Source organism: Passer domesticus, chromosome 7, assembly GCF_036417665.1.
Source record: "Passer domesticus isolate bPasDom1 chromosome 7, bPasDom1.hap1, whole genome shotgun sequence".
In the NCBI taxonomy this organism is placed as follows: Eukaryota; Metazoa; Chordata; class Aves; order Passeriformes; family Passeridae; genus Passer; species Passer domesticus.
Genome location: NC_087480.1, coordinates 33,754,288 through 33,774,975, shown reverse-complemented (window position 1 = coordinate 33,774,975; position 20,688 = coordinate 33,754,288). Strand labels below are relative to the sequence as shown.

Sequence of the window (20,688 nt, the reverse complement as noted above, 5' to 3'; positions counted from 1 at the left end):
CTCAGGGACGAGCGAGGCAGGTGGTCCGACCCTGCGGCGTGAGGGGATCCCTTTAATGCCATTAAATGTAATTGCTCTCCGCGCTGCGGCGTAAAGCGACTCCGGGGAGAGATTTCACGGGAGTGTTTTGGACGGCGGAGCGAAGGTTGAAAGGAACGGCTCCAGAGCGGTGGGAGGTCCGAGCTGTTCACACGCTATTTTGGTATCGCCGCTGTTATTCCAGGTCCCTGCAGCGCCAGGACGTGAGGATGTGGTTTGCTCCGAACGGCAGCACAGCCCAGCCCCGTGGCCTCGTCTAGACGCGGGTTTAATGGCCAGGGCGCGGTGTGTAACACAGGTGGTCTGAGCTCTGCAAGCTTGCTGTAGTAACTCAGCTCCACGAGTTTAACCTGCACTGAGCTTTGTGCTGCCAAATCCAGCATGAACTGTGTATACTCTCTTTAGCAATACGCTTTCCCCCTCCATTTCCAGGGTTTGGACACACGGATGATCCCAGACACGCAGGTCTGTGGGACAGTGGCTCATCAGTGCCCGAGTCCCTTCAGCACAGCTCCAGCTCTGCTCCCTGGACAGCAAAAGGGATTCCCTCAGATGCACAGCCCAGCTCTGCTCAGCTGAGCCTCACACACTGTTCAGGCGAGCCAGGAGAGAGGATTTCCCCTATGCCTGTGCAGGGGAGGGCTGTAAGGTGGCATGTCACGGTTAACATGGGGACACAGTGCTAGGAGGAGCCTGCTCCTCTGGCAGGATATGCTGGTACATGATCTGGGGCTTTTTTTAAAAAAGAAGAAATATGGTGAGAGGAGCAGGGTGCAGGAAAGTGAAACGGGTCACAGCATGACATATGTAGTACATTACACATTACAGGGTAATATAATGCACACAGAAACAGAAACTAAATAAAGTTCTGGTACACCACCCCTATTGGTCAAAAACAGGAAAGGTCCAGAGTCTTTGGCCCAAATGGGACAGACACCTAAAAAGATCCTGGTCCCAAAGTGCAAACTAAGGGGAACTGTGAACATTAGTCACCAGTTTATTCAGAAGTTTGTGTCCTGTGTGTGTTTGTGGCAGGGCAAAGGCAGAAGGTCAGAAGATGTGAATAACTGAAGGTAAAGATTAAAAACTTAATAAGCAACAACTGATTTCTACTCACAGCCCGTGGCTCCAGCTTCAGGCTGTGGTGTGATTCATGTAGCTGTCAGGAAGAAAAAGCAAACTTTGGCTGTTCTGCATCATTTCTGGTGTGTTCCTTTGCTGGGCTGTCTCTGTGGAGCAGCATTCTTTCCCTTTACCTGCTTTTCCCCAGTGATCCCACTGTTCCACACAGGCTGAAGTGGCACTGAGGGGTGTGCCCTGCTCAGGGCCCTGTCACCAGGTGCTGCACAAAAACCCCAGCTGGGTTTCTGCCCCCAAACTTCACCCTTTGCCTTTCCTAGCACAGCCAACGTGGGCTCCTCCTGAGAACAACCCAGGGATTAGGATTAGGGAGGTGTGAACCCCTCAAGGGCAGAGGGAAGAGATGGAACCAGCAGGATTACAGAGCCCCTAGCAAATGACTCATTGGGATTGGAACTGGTTCCTTAAGTTGGGCAAGAAAAGATTGGCTTAGTGGAGAGAGAGACAGCTGGGGACTGCAGAGAGGGATGGGGCAAAAATCACTTCAGTGGAGTGGAGCATGTAAGGTCTGAAGGCACAGCTGGGGAGCACTGCCTTGGAATCCCAGCATGGTGTGGGTTGGAAGGACCTTAAAGCTCATCTCATTTCAGCCCTGGGCAGGATCACCTTCCTCTAGAGCAGGTGCTCCAAGCCCTGTCCAGCCTGGCCTTGGACACCCCAGGGATGGGCAGCCACAGCTCCAGCGTGCCCAGCACACGGGGCAGGCTCTCAGTGGTGCAGAGACCTTCCCAGCTCTTTGGGAAAGGCACAGGGAACAAAGGCTGCAGGGCTGCTCCCACTGATGCCTTCTCCAGTGATGTCCCACTCCTGCATGGCCATGTGAACTACGACTACAGCACAGCAACTTTTTCCTTCCAGTGATATTTCTCAATTTCTTAATAAACAGAAGTGGATTTCTTTTTTTAGGTGGAAGGGACCCCAGCATATTTTTTCCAGCTCTGGAAAAGTCCATGTTTTTATTCAAGGTGCAAATAGCACCTTGTGACTATGAAATCCATGCAGGGGAGTGCAGCCCTCCTGTGTCTGTGCAGCTCCAACACCTCCCTTGGCACCTCAGATCTTTGAGAAGAAAACCCCACAACCTTAACCTGAAGGAAAAAATGAGCAGATCACAAGAGCTCCAAGGCAACATGGACTGCAGCAGAAGTCAGCTCAGTGTATTTCGTGGGTTTTGAGGATGGCACAGAAGGAATGGAAAAGAACCTGCCAGAGGGGGCCAGAATCTCTTGTATCTCCACAGAGCTTGTCCTGCTTATTCCAGAGGAAGATACATCTTGTTCCTGTTTCACTGAATCCAGAGTGGATACAATTAAACAGAATCATGGCAGTCTGATTTCGGAATGAAATGCACACTTTGAACTGCAGACAGCTCCACAACCCCCTGGTATTTGAAAGACCTTGAATCAGGTCTTCCATGAGCTCTCAGGGAGGAGAATATTTGTTTACTTTTGCTTTCCCCCACCCTGTTGCCCTGGAAAGCTCCTAAGTACTGGTGTAGTACAAATAATAATTTAACACAAGATGTTAGGCGGCTGCATGGAGCAGATTGCTCCTAGAAATGAGCTCGTCCATCTGCACAAAGCCTCTCTAATAGCTACCAGACGTAGGAGCTTCTCAGCCTTTGCTTATTTCATTGTGCTATTAACTTTACAGCCTCATTATATCTAAAACACTTGCCTAACCAAACTCATTAATTAATTAGCAGCAGGCTGGGAAAGAGGATACTCCTAGGATGGTTCAGGATTGCTGCTGCAGGGAAAGAACAGAGCCTGGAAGAGAAACCAGGAAAAAGAGGACAAAAGCTGCAGAAGTTGCTAAAAGAAAGCAGATCCCTCCTCACTCTGTTCTGTGCAGCACACAGTACCCAGGGACTGAATCCATAAAATACAGATAATTAAACAGCTCAGACTCTCCCATCTTCCTCTGACACCCAGAGGAAATGTGATATAAGAAATGTGAAAAGTCTATACTATCTTTTTTTTCCCCTTTTTTGGCTCAGGAACTGTAATTAAAGGGAAAATCAGCCTCTCTCCTGCCTTGAAAGTGCAGTGGCACAGCTGGTTTTCATCTTGGCGAGCAGGCTCTGTCCTCAGGCTACTAAGTGCTGAGTAATTTTTACCAAGCTCTGTTTGCAGATAAATGATGTTCTTTTCTTAGCTGCTGCCAGGCAAAGCTACAAATACTTGATCTTTTATTCTTTTCCCATAAACTCCTAACATTGAATACTAAAAATGCAGCCAGAGATTTTTTCCACTGCCATTTATTCTCAGCATGGTCACAACTGTATTACAATTACAGACACCCACCCTTCACTGGAGCTCCACTGCAGCTCCTCGTTAACCTGAAGCTTCCAATTAAAGGCTCCTTCAGTTTCATTGATAGTTTGCATATACTCCAAGGACCCACTTCATTTTGGTTTTCCCCCAAAACACATTCCATGAGCAGGGCAACTGCTTTAAATAACTTCACACTAATTTCTGGAAAAGCCTGACGAGCGAGTGCCAGTCTCAGAAGAATAGCCTGAGTGTGCACTTTGGGGGATTTCTCTCACAGCCAGAACTACAAAAATATCTGAAAGCTTTTGATTGAACATGGCACAACCTCTGGGCAAATCCAGAATGAAGGAAACAACCTAGAAAGGTACAGCACTGGAAACCTGTTCGTGTAGTTCAAGTTTTGTGCCATGTTTCTTACTGAGATCTTACTATTCTAAGAAACTGCATAAGAATGAGTTAAGAATGGTAGAGAAAATAATTTAAAAACTACTGCTTCATCTTGGCAATGCTGTTCTTCCACCTACCTCCAGTGAGTGACGCCCTGAACGAGAAGCCAGCACAGAGAAAACTGCTATGAAATACCAGGGCTAATTTTAGACTCATTTCCAGTCATGCAGCCTGCAACACAGAGAGTCACAGTGCTTATAAAAGTACTTGCACACTTTATAAAGATAACACAGGGTTTCAAAACAATTTTTATTTCAAAGGTATTTTTGAAGTATAAGACTAAGAGTTTGTCAGACTCCCCAAACAATCCCGTGCCTTTGAAGATCACCTTCCCAGCACAGCCCCCAGTCTTATGGAATTACTAGTGACTGGTTTTGTAGGATCAGCCCTGATGCAAGTCAACTTTCTGTTTAAGCCATAGAGGAGGGAGGAAGGAGAAAAACAAATCTGCAACACAACAGGCATTAACAAAAGAAAAAAGATGAGGTAGAGGTAACTTTTAAAAATGAAAATTTGAACTGCTGCCTCAGTAGCTGTGGCAGAGAGGGCATTATCCCTTTTTTCTGTCTGTTACAGTGGGCATGCACAGCTGAAGAACAGCTTCAGCCTGAATAGTTTGCAGGTTGTTTCAAAACATGACATAAAACAATCACCACACTGCAAGTGCAGAGTGAAGGATCCTGGCCTGACTCTGCTGCTCACTGATCCCTGCTTAGATCCAGCTTAAACCCCAGAAATGAGCAGGACAAGATGGGTTTGTGTTTCCAGATAGGGAAGCTGGGGTGAAGGCTCTGCTCTGGATTCTGAGCCATGGTACAATGTTTCTTGCTCTTGCTGGCCCTCAGGAGGGATGTGGCAGTCTTCTCTCAGCCTACAGAACTCTGTTTAAGCACTAGGGTAAAGGTATTCTGTTGTGTAGTTTCTAATTTTAAGTGTTTTCAAGCATTTAAAATGGACTGTAAACATCTGAAGCTCCAGGGGAGTGAATCTGTGCCATCTTTCCATTATTAAAGTGTTCAGACCCGGGATTGGACTTTGGTCCCAACTACGTGTCAGGGCAGTGCCAGGAGATGCTGGGGCTCAGTGGTGTTCTGTGACTGACGTGTGAGAGGGAAACAGTCCATGTTAAACACGCTGCACATGGAGCACTCTTCTTAAGTGCCTTGTAAAACACACAAAACATCGGTTAGAAACACATTCACCACTGCTGACCACACAGGTTTTTATATTTAATAGAAATTAAATTAGTAGCTTAATATACATAATGTGACACTTTCCAGTCCAGTAGTTTCCAATTCCCGCTTTCTAGTCACAGTTACTGTACAAAAATAATAACAACAAAGAGCAACCAAAGAGTAAACACTGTCACGAACACACCGGACCCAGAAAGGCTACATTTCTGTGGAGCTACACATGCCAAAGGATACAGGGTGCAGGAGGCAGGGTGCTGCAGTCATGCAGGGCAGGCAGGGCGCTGCTGGCCGCTCACCGCGCTCCGTAGCCGAAGCAGAAGGGCTCATCCGGCCGGTAGCCGTAGGCGGTCGCCGGGCGCCCGGGAACCGCCGCGCTCTGGGCAAAGCCATCCACTCCAATGCTGCAGAAAGGAGAGAGAGGCTGCAGAGCTTTGGATGGCATGGCAGGAACACCAGGGCTGTGGCTCCAGCTCCTGCTGCTGATGCCTTTTTGGGATGACCATAAAGTAAAAAGCAGTTGTATTTATCTCAGGTGTGTTTCAGGCAGACAAAGCGCCCCAGGGGCTACACCCACAATGGACCAAAATGGTCACAAGTTTTCACACTTTTATAAGTTTGGTCCATTTGCATATTGAGGGCTAATCTTCTAATTACAGCTTCAGGTAATGAAGTTATTTACCCCAAGTTTGCTTCCCCCCAACTCACTTTTGTTTCTATCTCTCAGGGCCTGAGGCACTGAGGTGTCCTTGACTCCCAGGCATGGAGAGGAATTGTTGTGTCTGCCCAAAATGGGAAAGCAGCAGCTAGCACTGTATACAGAAATAGAGCTATACACTAAAGATCTGTAGGATTACAAATAGATGGAAAATATACAGGCTAAAATCCTAAGGCATCACTGCCACAGATTTTGTGAGGAAATTTCATCACATGCAGGTTTTGTGAGGAAATTTTGCTAGCCATGTTCCCCTTCTGGACACCACTTCCCTGGTGGAAAATTAAATGCTGTGGAGACATCAGTGCAATTCCAATCAGGGAAAGGCTTTCAGGTCCAAGAGGAATGAGACTGAAGTCTTCTCTTCCCTCCTTTCACAGATTTACTGGCCAAGGACTTTACTTCCATGACTCAGTGTCTCCCTCTGTACATTACAGTTACCATGTCCTTCAGGCTTCTGGCAAAAGCTGCTGTAACCTTGCCCTACACATCTGAAGAGTCTCCTTCCCTGCCCTCAGTCCATTTCTGAGGTGCATGGAGAACACCAGCTAAAAATGAGACTATCTGGTAAAAGATGGTGCTTCAGGTGAGATACAAGACTGGCAGCCAAATGGCAGAAGGACTTAATCACATACTGAAAAGTGATGTACTAATGAGACAGAGTAATTATTTTTTCATGTAAAACAGCATCTTTTACACCTAAAAAGTCCCACAACAATGAGTTACATACTAAAACACAAGAACTGCATAGGGAAAAGTGGCACATATTTCATGCTCAACAATAACTCATGCAGGAGGTAGAGGAAAAGCGAGCATTGCCTAAGACACTGGATTACTGCCTATTCATAGCTATGTCACTTCTTAGCTTCCCCTTCAGTAGGGGGACAAATGGAAAAGGATCCTGATTTATTGTCTGACTAAAGATGCATTGAAAGGAGCCAAACTTCCCCTCTGAAGACTGTCAAAACACAAAGAACCAAAGTGCTTTTGGAGTGGGGAAAAGCTGAACCTCATTACTGCCAATTATCCATATGGAACATGGGTTATGCAACAGCCAAGGCTGGGAAAGAACGACCCCTGCAGAAGATGTACAATGGGTGGGCCCCAGGCCCTGGCTCTGCAAGCAGCTGGCACTGCTGAATTGGTTGGGCTGAAAGGGCTCAGCTGCACGGGGGGGACCACGTCCATCTCTGCCCTCACAAAGGCACTTTCCTTGGATTGTGTCTCAGTGGGGCCCTAGAAAAGGATCCCTAGTGCCTGGTTTCTCAGAAAACGAGTTCACTCATGGGATATCCTGATAGCAGGTGAAGGTGGAAGGTCTGAGGCTTTGTCCTCTGAGATGGGATACAATCAATAGCCAAGCTAAAGAAAAAAAAAAATCACTGTTTTACTTGGATGTATCTTGAGAAATGCTGTGAGCTGAAAGTGCTTTGCATTTCCACATGTGCCCATGTGTACCTGAACTGGCAACACCCATCTCCTCACTCCTGCAGAGCCATCAGCCCGACCCTGCAGGCTGGTCAGCCCTTCAGCACAGCAGGGAGCAGCAGGGTGCCCCTGGTGTATCCTGCAGTGGTGCAAAGCTCTGTGAATGCATTCCTCTGGTCACCAATCCTTCCTCTATCCACTCCAAAGCCCTCTTACCCTTTTCCAAGCCCATTAGGAAATGAGCTGGTGACCTCTGAGGCACCTTCCCCAGATGCCTCCTTTGTACCTGGCAAACAACAGCTTTCTCATTATCAGGCCTGAAGCTTTGAAAGGCTCCTGAAAGAAGGGATTAAGAGAAATCCTGTTACTTTGTGTTTATCTCTCATCTCCAGAAACCCCAAACGGAGCAGCCACCTGAGCAGTCCCTGCCTCTCCTGTCACTGATGTGGAGTGTGCAAAGGCACAGACAGACAGACCTCACCCAGGCTGCCCCTGGCTGCAGTGTCTCCACATCAGGCCCAAAGCTCTTGTGATCAAGCCAACCAGGACAAGCATGAAGCTGACCAGCTTGTTTGGCAGTTCAGAAAACAAACCATTTAACAAACTTCTATAAACCAATGCCAGTTCCTTCAGGGTTCTTTCAGTACTGTCAGTGCCACGAGTTAACAATGTACTAAAAGAAGGCATAGTGGGAATTGGGAGTGCAGGGTCTAGTTCTCTTGTGCTTCTACAATTCCCAGTGACACCACACATGTTACACTGCAGAGAAGCAGGACCCTTTAAGGCTACCTTTAAACTCAGGAATTTCATTGCTTTCCTCCAAAGATGCTTAAAACATCCAGAGCTGATTTATAATGAAGAGCTATTTTAACAGAAAATGCTTTTCTGGGTTTATTTCCCATGATGTTTTCTGTGACTATAACAACGTTAGTTGTGGATAAGTTGTTTTTTTACTACAAGTGTGGTAGAATAGGGGCTTTTTGCATTTCTGCAAACCACTGCAAAGCTCATTCTGGAATGATATTCAGGTGAGTGAGGAGGCTGTGGGTGCCCAGGGCTGCTGACTGCAAGCCAAGCTTGCAGCAATCATGCCCAGGCTCACAGCAGTGCCATGATCAGGTTTCCTGTGGCAGAGAGGGACACACAAAAACAGGAGCCTGAAACCTGTCCTGGACTCCTTTGCACACCCCAAGCTGAACCACCACAGGATTTTGGGCAAGGTGTAATAACGCCCTGAGCCACGCGGTGGCAATGGGCCTCTATCCCTGCAGGCTGGGCTCTTCCAGCCACTTCCAGCTCAGTTAATCCTCATTCAAAGAATTCTAAATGTATTTAAACTGATAACGAGAGCAGGGGAAATATGGTTTCAATCACATTCTCAACAAATCAGTTTTTTAATATTTTTTTTTTAAAATGTGTAAGTAATTAGGTAAAGATCCCCGGAGTTTAAACTTTGAGGAGTATCAGTTATTTCCAATGGTTCAGACATATGTTAGTGTCCTGAAGAAAACTGGAAGAGATGGATCAGCTGATAACTGCTTTGGACAGTCAAAAAAACCCTCAAAAAACCAAAAACAACCACAGAAATCACATTAAAACACCTTGATCAAATCACTACCCTCTCCTATCTAAAAGTTTCCCTGAAGTAAATGAAGTCTTGACCATGCTTGAAAAAAACTGCCTTCATTTTTGCACGTCAGTGCTCTTGAAGCACAGCAGCTTTGCCTGTTGGATTGTTTGCACTGGCAGCCTGCAGCACGGAGCCTGTGGGAGCTGGAGGGAAGGGTCCTGAGCCCAGGAGGTGACACAGGGTGGGACAAGGACAGAGCCAACACGTGCCTGGAGAGCAGAGCCTGGCTCGCTCCCGAGGCTGCCAGGCCAAGGGCACAACCCAGCGAGGTGAGGATGGATTTAAAAACAAGTCCTGATGAATCCCTGCCCCTTCTGCCAAGAACAGCAGAAGGGGAGAGCCAGCAGAGATGGCAGTTCTGTGCCTGTAAACACTCGCTGGATAACGCCTGGCCTGAGATCATGATCTGTGCCATGTGTGCTCAGATTTATACCAGCAATCAACCTCAGGACTTGCTCCTAGGAAAAACGTTGCTGGCTTTATGCTACAGCATCTACCAGGAAACTCAGTGCTCAGCAGAGCCAGCACCAAGCCTGTCTCCCATAAATTAGGGCCACATAATTACCCATTGGGGCAACAATACTCATGCCTGAGTTGGTATTTTTTCCTCCCAGTGCTCAGTAAGGGGGCAGGCAGAAGTGCATGCAGCCCTGCAGCTGCAGGGTGGTACGGATGCCAGAGCAGCACAGGAGCCTCAGGCACAGGGCTCAGGCTGCAGTCACTGCAGGCAGCTCTGGCTCGGTCACGCGTGCGCAGAGCACAGCACAGCCCTGCTCTTGTGCAGAGCTCAGCCCCACGCCTGGGGCTCACCGAGTTAAACAGGGAACAGCCCAGCTAATTACTATGTACTGCTAACCTCAGTTGCTGGTTCATTTTGAGACCCTTTAAAATATGAACTGTGTATTTTACCCCTATGCACTCTCTTAATGATTTGTTTTTTTTAGACTGAAATCACTTCCAGCCATCAGTTATACTCGAGCTCTCTACACATGCACTTCTCCAAGCACAAATATTTCTTTTTCCTATTGGTCTGCCAGCCCCTGTCAGAGCAAATTTCACTTTAAACTAAATGCTGTGATACTTAAAACCTCTTGGATTACTCAGGCTGCTAGTGTGATCTATGACCTTCCCCAAATGACAGCTGAACTTTCCAATTTGCTTGTACTGCTAGGGAACTGAGGAACACATGCTGAAAAGGAAAATGTTCCTGATGTGCATGAGTGAGGAGAGATTTCTGAACAGCCCTGCTTATTGATGCTTGCTCTGATTCAGAGCATCCAAATTAATATACCCATGCAGGATCTTAGGTGCCCTGACAAAATTCGATTTGTAAAGATCAGTTGTGTCCTGTCTCCCAAGAGGAAATGGCAGCCAGCATCCTGCTGCATCCACAAAACCCTTCTGAACTAGACATGCTTTGGACTAGATACAATTCATGGCATGTGTGGAAGGCTCAGCAGACCCCCACAGGGAGCATTCCTTGGGGAATCCTCTGCTGGGGTTCCCATCCAGGTGTCTGGGCTGCTCCCCAGGGCAGGGTATCAGGAGAGGCTGGGGAGCCGGGGCTGGGTAATTAACACCCGGGTAATTAACACCTGGGTGCAGAGTGACTGCACCCTGTCCACACCAGTGCTCACACTGGACCAGTGCTGCTGCTGGCAGGGGCTCTCAAAGCACAGCCCAACTCCCAGGTACTAATTGCTCCAGCAGGGCTCAGAAAGGCAAGTCCAGCACCACTGGGGAGATGCTTGGTCAAGAGTAAACACTTGAAATCCATCTGAAAGCACCCCAGTAGGATCCATGGATCTTGGGGTGATCCCAGCAGGAAGCCCTGCCTGGGAAGCAGCTCTGAAGCAGTGTGGCACAATTGTACCAGACTGCCACTGCCTGTGTAAGTGACAGTGGCCCTGGAAAAGCCCTTGAGAGTGAAACACCAGTTTAAGAGCTCACACTTTAGGGCCAAAATTTCATTTGTTTCTGCCCAAAATTAAGGCACCCTGGAATCACTGCCCTCTGAAAATGAACTACAAGCTAAGCACATAGAGTACTTCCACCAGAGCCAAAATTTAATCTCTAATTCTTTTCATTCTAAACTTCTTCTAAAACCCTGTCAATCCTCACTCCTTATTCTGCAACAACAAGCCCTCATGTCTCAGAGGTTCTCAGCTACTCAGTGGGGATACAAGATATATAAGCTATTAAAAATAAAATCTATTTTATTTTTTTAAAAATCTATAGATTTTTAATTATGTAGACACTTTGACTGGCCAAATACCACCTGCAACTCTCAACTCATCAGCAACCCTACTAAGTCCCAATGAAGGACTCACACCCAAAGCTCTCCACATGCTCCAGTGAGCTGCTAGGAGGGTTTATATGCAGGTGTGAACAGGCAGCCTCTGACCACACCTGCAGCTCTCCAAAACTCCTCTTGAGGATCAGAGCAAGGGGAACCAGAGGGGTTCTGAGCATCTTTCTGAAGCCTGCTATCAGTACAGTTCATAGCAGTCCCACTGTTTCCTCTGTGCCTTCTCTGGCTATTACATACACACATAGATAATACACGGCCTGTTATTGCTCCTAAAAATCAGTCTTCACTCCCAAGCCACCCCACCTCAGCCCAGGCAGGCGTTCATAATTTCAGCTGCACATCACTGAAGCCCCACATCTTCTGTTCCACGAACCCACTCATGTGTGACAGTACAGTTCCATCCTGTACTCCCTTATGAACTCTCATGCCATGAACCCCTGTGTTGCACAATGCTGGATCCAGTTCCTGTGTGTAACAGACAAAACAAATCACGTTCTGATGAACACTGAAGGCTGTACTTTCCCCTCAGGAGGTGCCAGAGCCACGGGAGTGGCACAGCAGTCTCTAATTTCCAGACAAGCACAGCATTATAACCTGTACAAATGAGATGCAGCTCACTGATCAGAACTCTTGCCAACAAGACACACAGAAGTTTGCCAGCAGTATTTTTTCTCTCATCTCAGTTTTTGTTTGTTCCTTAAGTGTTGATGAGAGCTGGTCTGAGACAAGGAGTGCAGTGCAGGGCAGTACAATCACAAAGGGGATGCTCAGCCCTGCCAGCCCAATCAGCAGACAGGTTGGTGAATGCTGCAGCTCCCTCCCTCCCTTCTTCCCTCCTGAGGTTTCACTGCACAGAGAGCAGCCTGGAAAGGCAGGGGGAGCTGGGGCACCCAGGTCCTGACCCATTGCACAAGCAGGGCTTAAGGCACAATGTGCATCCAAGCACAGCAGGTGGGAAATGGTTTGGAATCCACAGAACACACACAGACCTCCAGCTTCCAAAGCTGCCTGCAGGTATGACACATTTACCTAATCCTCTGCAGGTACCATGGATCCTTCACACCTGAACCAGGCTCAGAGCCTCTGAAGCCATGGACTCTGTGACCTTTGTGCTGATGTTCCCTGGCAGCTGAGCACTGGATGGGACCCCATTCTCCCAGCACCAGCCGTGGCAGGGTATAGGGCATCACAAAGGGGCACAGGCCTGTTGCTCCTGTCCTTGCTTTAAGTCCAGGCATTTAGATGATGATCCCATTTCCTCCTACAAGCCAGTTACCTCTGGTTTGCCTTCATTGACCATAAATTTTCTGTCCTTCGGAGCAAGAGCACAACCCACGGGTTATGGAGAAACTCCACACAACTGAGAACCTTAGGAAAAAACAATGTTTCTTTCTATAGTGTCTTGTAACTGTAGATTCCCCCACTACTGGTAGTGACGTTAAACTGCAAACCACAAGTGTCCTAAATTCTGCCTCTCATGACCCCAAGTTGCTCTCCCCTATCTGTGAAGCTTTTTTTTTTCATGCTTTTTATTCTTCAAGCTCAAGTGGGAAGGGAGTTTTGTGGCAGTGTCTGTGACTGTGCCCTCTGCATCAATCACCCAGGACCATCTCTACATTAGCATTAATGTCCCTTAAATAGTAATATTGTACCTGCTCACAAGACAGAAAATATCCAAATGAACCTGTGCAATAATACTTTAGCTCCCTCGTGCATCATAACATAGCTTTTATGGATATGATCATGTCTCTCCTTCCATGTGATCCAGCTTTCTTCACTGTACTTAATGACTTAAAGTTTCCAATTGCTTCTGGACTTGTTGCCCAGTTGTATCTCAGCACAATACTGCTGTTTCTCCCATTTAATTACAAACAAATGGAAAGCTGACAATGGTGGAGAAATGAGCACTGTGTCTTCTGTGTCAGGCTCCAGCTATGCACCAAGCAATAACCACGCCAAAATTCACTGGGGGATGGCAGCATTAAATAAAAAGATTTCCCAACTGAATAGTAAGAAAGCACTGAACCAAAACCAAATGACCTTGCATGGCCAAATTCAGTGTGAGCCTTGCTTGAAAGCTGTAGCTCCTGCCATCCCTGCTCTGCAAACACAGCCTGGGATTTGGCCTCAGCTTCTTGCTCTGTCAGTCACCTGCTGTGTGATCCTGGACAAGTTGCTCCTTTTCTCCATGACCTCAGTTTCCCATTGGAGTATTGGAAGAGAAAACACCCCAGACATTAAAGACAGCCAAATGACAAACTACAGGAATGAGAAGACTCAAATTAGACTGACATAGACAGAAAAGACTTTTGCTTATTCTCTAAAACCCTTTAGGAAAAAAAAAATCTGCTCTGCTAGAAAGGCAACCAATCCCTAACAGAGCCAGGGGGCAAAACAGCAGCTCAGAGGCTGCAGTTGTTCCATGCAGCCACGTTGCTCCTGTGAAGGGCATCAGGAGAGCTCCTGCAGCATTCCTGCAGTGAGGCTCACAGCTCTGCCACACAGACAGGGAGTTCCTCAGCCGTTCTCTACAGGATTTCTTAAAAGGTCAAGTGCACAGACAGAGCTGGAATGGAAATCAGGAGCTCTGGCTCTCCATTCTAAGCCTGACAGAAACACCTCCTGTGCTCTTGGCTCAACAACTGTCCAAACCCACTGATTAGATACATCCATTTCTTAAGAATTAATTAAGAACTAAAACAAATAAAAAAGCCCCAAGGAACAAGCAGTAAAAGCAAGATGTCCTTTCCTCCCCCTCTCTGCTTGCACAGTCCAAAGTGTCAACTCCATAAACTGAAGAGTACATTGCTTTAATCTGAACTAGGGATAGGCCTGGCTTGGGAAGCTTTCACACCTCTCTTTCAGTTGTCTGCAGTAAGCTCAGCGTTGGCTGGGTACAGAAAGCTTCAGGCAACTGCCTGAGCAAAATAAGATGCTGAAGTTTCACAGAGATGACTGGTGGCACTGACCAGATCAGGATCTGCTCCAGCTTCCACCAGCCTTCCCCTTTCCACACAGGAAGTGCTCCTTGCTTCCTTGCCAGAGCAGGTCACTGAAAACGTACTCAGAGACAAGCAGCTGAAGCAAAAATCCAGCTTTCTGGTGGAGAATTTTCCCTTTAAATGTTTATATAAACTCCTCAAGCCCAAGCACAGCCACTCAGTTCTGTCCTTGAACACAAATGGGGACAAAAGTCCCCTGCTGTGCACCAGAGCAAGGCCACAGGGCACTGGTGACACCGTGCTGGCTGCAGGGCAGCCCGGGGGGATGAGAATCCAGATGCTGGAGGGAGGGAGAGTCAAAAAATCTGTTCTGCTGCTCTGACTTCCAGCTGCAGCCAATAAAAGCTTTCAAAGCCTTTCTGAAAGTTAACATTGCTGGGGGATTTGCAGCGCTCGCTTGAGCACACAGCAAATGCAGTTGCAGTGTTACTGCTGATGAAGAAACTTTAAATATTCTTTTACCACCACAGATGATTGTCCTGATTTCAAACACTTTTATGTATCAGCACAGGGCCCTAGTGAAATCTTGTTGAAATCTATCCCAAATCAGCAAAGATTTTAGTGAAAATCAAGAAAATAAATCTCAATGTCTCTTACTGATTTTTTTTCCTTCAGAATAACATTGGATATATCAGGAAACAAGGCAGATACAAAGGAATATAATACAAATACAATATAATATAATACAAATACAGACAAGGAATGTGTTCTTGGAGATCTATATCTTGGAATAACATTATTATATAAAAAAATCAAACAAATGAAAAATCAAATGTTTCTAGACCAAAAAGGTTGATCAGGGACTATTGGAAAAAATAAAATTTAAAAAGCTCAAAACCCCAAAGGCAAATAAACTCTGTAAGCCAATTTATTATTTTTTTACATCTCAGAGTTAAAAAACCATTATCTTGGTTTTCCAGAGGGAAAAGAGTGGATCAGTCTTTGGAGTTGGATGGTTGAGGCTGATAAACACAGAATCAGAATAAAATTTTAGAATCAAAACAATTCTAAGTATTTGGCAAAGAAATTAATTTGATATATTAATTTTTATGCTAGAGACTTGCTCAGAGCACATGTTCAGTTCAGATAATAACCACAAGAAATATCCCACTGATATATGGGCCTTTTTAAAACTCCTCATTTTAAGTTTAATTTTGAATCCTGTGAGCATGCTTAAACCCAGCACACAAAACACCCCTCTCACTTTATTACAGTTTTAAATCTTTCTTCCAGATCTGGCCTTGCAACCACTTGTCTTGATAAAATAGGTCACTTGAAAAAGGAAAGCTCAATAAAATGAATTACAAAACCAACAAGATTAAACTGATTGTGCTGTTTTTGTACAGTGCAGCCCAATCCTGCAAATATGCTGCTGGCTGTGGTTTGGCATTTAACAGCATGTGATCAGTGAGAAGGAGGAAATTTTATTCTCATTAACTGTTGCAGATTTACTGCAGTGAAAAAGGGCTATGTAACCTGAGAAGTGACAGAATGGAAAGATCAAAGCAGCAGTCTGGAAACTAAATAAACCTTCTGGCTACTTCCTGCAAGGAAAATTCACTCTGGCAATGTAAAACAGAGTCCAGTTAAAAACTACTCTCAGTTTTATGAGCTGTCACAGCAGCTTGAGTGGTTTGGACCAGTCAAGTTTAGAACATTATATTTCCTTGTTTTTGTCTCAGATACTTCTGTAAGCAGTTTTATAGTTTCTTTTTTTTTATTTTTAAAGAGAAAAATAAAATTCTTTTCTTTTGGTTGAAATCGAGAAGGTCACAGCTAAACTCATTAAAAACAAGCAGGTCTTCATTTGCACATTCCATTCCCCTTTACTACATTTTAATATTTTACTTTGAGATTTATAAGCAATGTACATTTGCTTTAATAACTCTTCCGCATTCTGTTCACTTATTGTTTAATATAAGTGCAAATCAGTTTACAGAGCCCAGATGGCTTGTAACCAGGGAGCCAGTCTATTCCTAGTAGCACATCTGGAGGGACTGAGCAGCAGACAGAACGTGGGAATTAATTAATGTTACATTTCAGAAGAGACAGGCCCAGGTTTGGGGGATTTTTTGGTAAGACATTCCAAAGGACTTGAGCTCACTGCTACAGCATTTGGGTATTCTTTTAAAATTCTTAATAGCCACCTAAACCATGATGGTTAAATGAGGCCAACTGCAGGTGGAATACAATAAAATAAAAAGCAACTAAAAAAATGTAAAAAAAAAAGTGACTGCAAGTAAAAGAGGCCCAAGTATCCTGGATTCCAAAAGAGCTGAAGTGCATTAAAACCTCAATACTTATTCTCTTCCCAAACAGCATCTGCAACTTGCTGAAAAAACTCTGCTATTTTAACTGTGTTATAATATTCCCCAGCAAGCTATTTCATCTCTCCCATACTGCTGCAATTGTTGGAACAATTAAACCTCTCTTACAGTAAATGAAACAAGGGCAACCTGATCCTTCCCAACTCCAGACCACACACCTTGGCGAGGTGGTGTGGTCTGGTCACTGTGGGAGCAAGCAGGAGAGCCCTGCCCTGCTCCATCCCTGGCACCTGACTGCAGGGGGAACTGCCCTTCTCCTGCTCCATCCCTGGCACCTGACTGCAGGGGGAACTGCCCTTCTCCTGCTCCATCCCTGGCACCTGACTGCAGGGGGAACTGCCCTTCTCATGCTCCATCCCTGGCACCTGACTGCAGGAGGAACTGCCCTTCTCCTGCTCCATCCCTGGCCCCTGACTCTGCAGGAGGAACTGCCCTTCTCCTGCTCCATCCCTGGCACCTGACTGCAGGAGGAACTGCCCTTCTCCTGCTCCATCCCTGGCACCTGACTGCAGGGGGAACTGCCCTTCTCATGCTCCATCCCTGGCACCTGACTGCAGGGGGAACTGCCCTTCTCCTGCTCCATCCCTGGCACCTGACTGCAGGAGGAACTGCCCTTCTCCTGCTCCATCCCTGGCACCTGACTGCAGGGGGAACTGCCCTTCTCCTGCTCCATCCCTGGCCCCTGACTCTGCAGGAGGAACTGCCCTTCTCCTGCTCCATCCCTGGCACCTGACTGCAGGGGGAACTGCCCTTCTCCTGCTCCATCCCTGGCCCCTGACTCTGCAGGAGGAACTGCCCTTCTCCTGCTCCATCCCTGGCACCTGACTGCAGGAGGAACTGCCCTTCTCCTGCTCCATCCCTGGCACCCTACTGCAGGGGGAACTGCCCTTCTCCTGCTCCATCCCTGGCACCTGACTGCAGGAGGAACTGTCCTTCTCCTGATCCATCCCTGGCACCTGACTGCAGGGGGAACTGCCCTTCTCCTGCTCCAGTTCTGGCCCCTGACTCTGCAGGAGGAACTGCCCTTCTTCTGCTCCAGTCTGGCACCTGACTCTGCAGGAGGAACTGCCCTTCTCCTGCTCCATCCCTGGCACCTGACTGCAGGAGGAACTGCCCTTCTCCTGCTCCATCCCTGGCCCCTGACTCTGCAGGAGGAACTGCCCTTCTCCTGCTCCATCCCTGGCACCTGACTGCAGGAGGAACTGCCCTTCTCCTGCTCCAGTTCTGGCCCCTGACTCTGCAGGAGGAACTGCCCTTCTCCTGCTCCATCCCTGGCACCTGACTCTGCAGGAGGAACTGCCCTTCTTCTGCTCCAGTCTGGCACCTGACTGGAGCAGGAACTTCCCTTCTCCCTCCCTTCCCTTCTCCTCCACCTCTGGAGGAGGAACTTCCCTTCTCCCTCACCTGTGCTTCCCTGCCCACCTTGGCTATCAGGTCCCAAGGACTGTGGGCACTGGCTGTGTGTGTGGGATGCATGGAGAACTGCTTGGGAGCTTCTCCTCATGTTGTCCTCACTGACAACAAATGAACACCCAAGCACATTCAAAAGTTGTTGTAGATCAAATATTGGATGTGAAAAATATTGTCCTTTTATGGATATTCCCTAATTACAGCCCTAATCCTTCAGAGGTGCAAAAGTTGTCCAAATTCTGGGAAAATCTCACTGATGAATTGCCACAGGGCAAAATCTTCATCCTCTGGAATAATCAGAGCCCTGTCTTCAAAAAGGCTCCAGTAACTGTCCACAGCATAACAGCAGAATTTGGTCAGACACTTATGAGTGACACCTGAACTGGATTATACAATCATGCTGCAGCATTTCTAGAAACAAGCTTTGAGAAGACAGTATGAAAAAATAATGGAAGTGAAAGCTAGCAGGAATATGACCACTACCCAAAAAACCAAACCTCCCCCCCCCAAAAAAAAAAACCCAAAAACCCCAAACAACCAACCAACAAATAAGAAACCAAAAAAAAAAAAAACCAAAAAAACCCAACAAAACAGAAACCAACAACAACAACAACAAAAAAACACCCCAGAAAAGGACAGCTCTAGTTTAGTACTGATGCAGAAACAGATTACTGTAAGACACAAAGAAATAGTCAGTGCCTTTAACTTCTATAAAACTAAACATGTAGGCACAGTTAGGATAACAGAATATGATAAAAAGGTGAATCTGCTGCTACTAACAAGATTTCTGTGGGATTAAAAAAAATGAAAACACATAAACCAACCAAAATAAACTCCCTTATTTGTGTCCAGGAACTTCATTGGTTCTGGGCTTCTCTTTAAGGTCTTTTCAAATTCGTTTCAGTGGGATTTACAATTTGCTAATACTGATGTGTGATAAACTAATAAAACCTGCCTGGAAGGTTATAGGCCCAATTTACTAATAAAACCTAATTTAATTCTCCTGGGAAATGCAAATTAAATAGTGTCCAAATGGCAGAAGCTGAGTACAACTCTGCTGAACATATTGCAAAGGCAACTAAGTTGGGTTTTGTTTTTAAAATAAGGTTTAAATATGGAAAGAAGAAGTACTGCACAGAGCTGTAAGAAATATCATTATGATAAAATGGTTCAAAGTAGAATCATCTTGTAATAGTAATTTATACCCTTTCAGGTTTTCTTTCCATTAATTAAAAGATTTTATACTCACTATATGTCCACCTCTAAGACAGGGAAGTACTACTGCCTCTGTTCAAATGAGGAGGAAAGAGGTGTGAGTACTCCCAGCACAGATCCTGCAGGAGAACATTTTTTGTCTAAAGGAGCATGGAACAGTTTGTTCTGCCACTGATCCCTGCTGCTGCCTGCTAACAGAGTGGGTTTTCACCCTCAGACACAGCCTGCAAGATGGTTCTTACCTCCTGAGAGGCTGGGAAGAGAATGTTCCAACTTCTAAATAAACTGTGCTGAACTTTACTGAAAATAGAGGATGGATGAGACACGCTCCCTGGCAGGGTCACCAAGATCAGAAATTCCTTCAGTCCTTTCCTTTAGCAAATCTAATTGAAGGTGAGGCTCTATATGGAATATAGCTCTAGATGTCCAAGTAGGATGTAAGTTACAGGTACAAGCATTTTAAAGCATTTTGATAATCACTCACAAAGTGCACATTTGCCAGCACCTGCTGCAGTTCCTGCAGCTGACCCAGATGGGAGGTGTTCAGCTGGGAATTCACACCACAGTGCAGCAATCAATGGCAGTGAAAGGCTACAGCTCCAGGTTGTTCCACCATGAAAACTCCCACCTGATTCTCATCAGGGTTTCTGAGTGAAAAAAAGGCCACAGGTAGGAGAATTCTTGCCATTCAGTGTGGACTTGTAGCACATGCAGACATCACAAGTGCTCAGCTCAGCTCCAGATGAGCCAAGTCCCACTGAGTGTTGGAGCACCAGGAGCTGTGGCCAGGTCCTGTCTCCATCAAGCCCAGACACAAGAGCCTGGCTGTGCACCCTGGAATTTGCCAAGAGCAGCCACAGCTTCCCTGGGGCCAGCACAGAGCAGCCTGCAAGGGCCTGGCTCCAGGCACTGAGCTCAGAGCATCCCAATGACCTGCCATGGCAAAAACAAGACATGCAGGCACAGCTTTAGGCTGTAAATCCAGGCAAGAGGAGAGATGTTCCACCAAGGACAGAGACGTGCAGTCACCCCATAAAACTGGCTGTGCTTGACATGCCAAACCTCACTGCTTCCTGGGAAGAAGCCTCAGTCACATCTCTGTTGGGAAGAGCTGGGAGTGCACATGCTGGGAACGCACACACAAAGGCCTTGTCTCAGAAAATGAGGGTTGAGCAATGGCAGCTCTGCTGCATTTTGTAACAAGGTTAAAGGATCCTGCACTGGAGAAAAACTTCCTCAGGGAAAAAAAGAGTTCTGGCCAGCTCTAGCATTCCTAACTATTAATCTTTTCAAAGCTACAGACTGAGAAGACTTCAGAACTCTGTTGAGGATATTAACCAAAAATTGGCTTTTGCACTCAGAGTTTGTACCATTACCCAGCTGTAGCTGGGAAAGATTAAGAACTGGCCTCTTCCCCAAGAGGCAAGAAAAATACTGTGGCTATCTCTATTATATGGTATTTAGCCATCACTATTATGTTTGTGTCTTAAGAAAGTAATTAGTCTCCAGAAGGTGATTAAAATTTGATGAATGACCATAGATTCTGGAAGATGTCTTT

The 20,688-nt window shown here is 46.3% G+C and overlaps 1 protein-coding gene across 10 annotated transcripts in view; it reads right to left on the bottom strand.

Annotated features, from left to right (window-relative positions):
• Positions 1–4,132: 4,132 nt before the first annotated feature.
• Positions 4,133–20,688, bottom strand: part of KIFAP3 (kinesin associated protein 3) — a 68,782-nt gene continuing 52,226 nt past the window's right edge. For 9 of the 10 annotated variants that reach the window (XM_064427578.1, XM_064427579.1, XM_064427582.1 and 6 more), the window contains one exon: positions 5,111–5,496. In XM_064427578.1, the coding sequence (XP_064283648.1) occupies positions 5,388–5,496 (109 nt within the window). In that variant the 3' untranslated portion in view covers positions 5,111–5,387. Of the gene's footprint in view, positions 5,497–20,688 lie in introns of all 10 variants that reach the window. The other variant, XM_064427573.1, reaches the window with a different exon arrangement.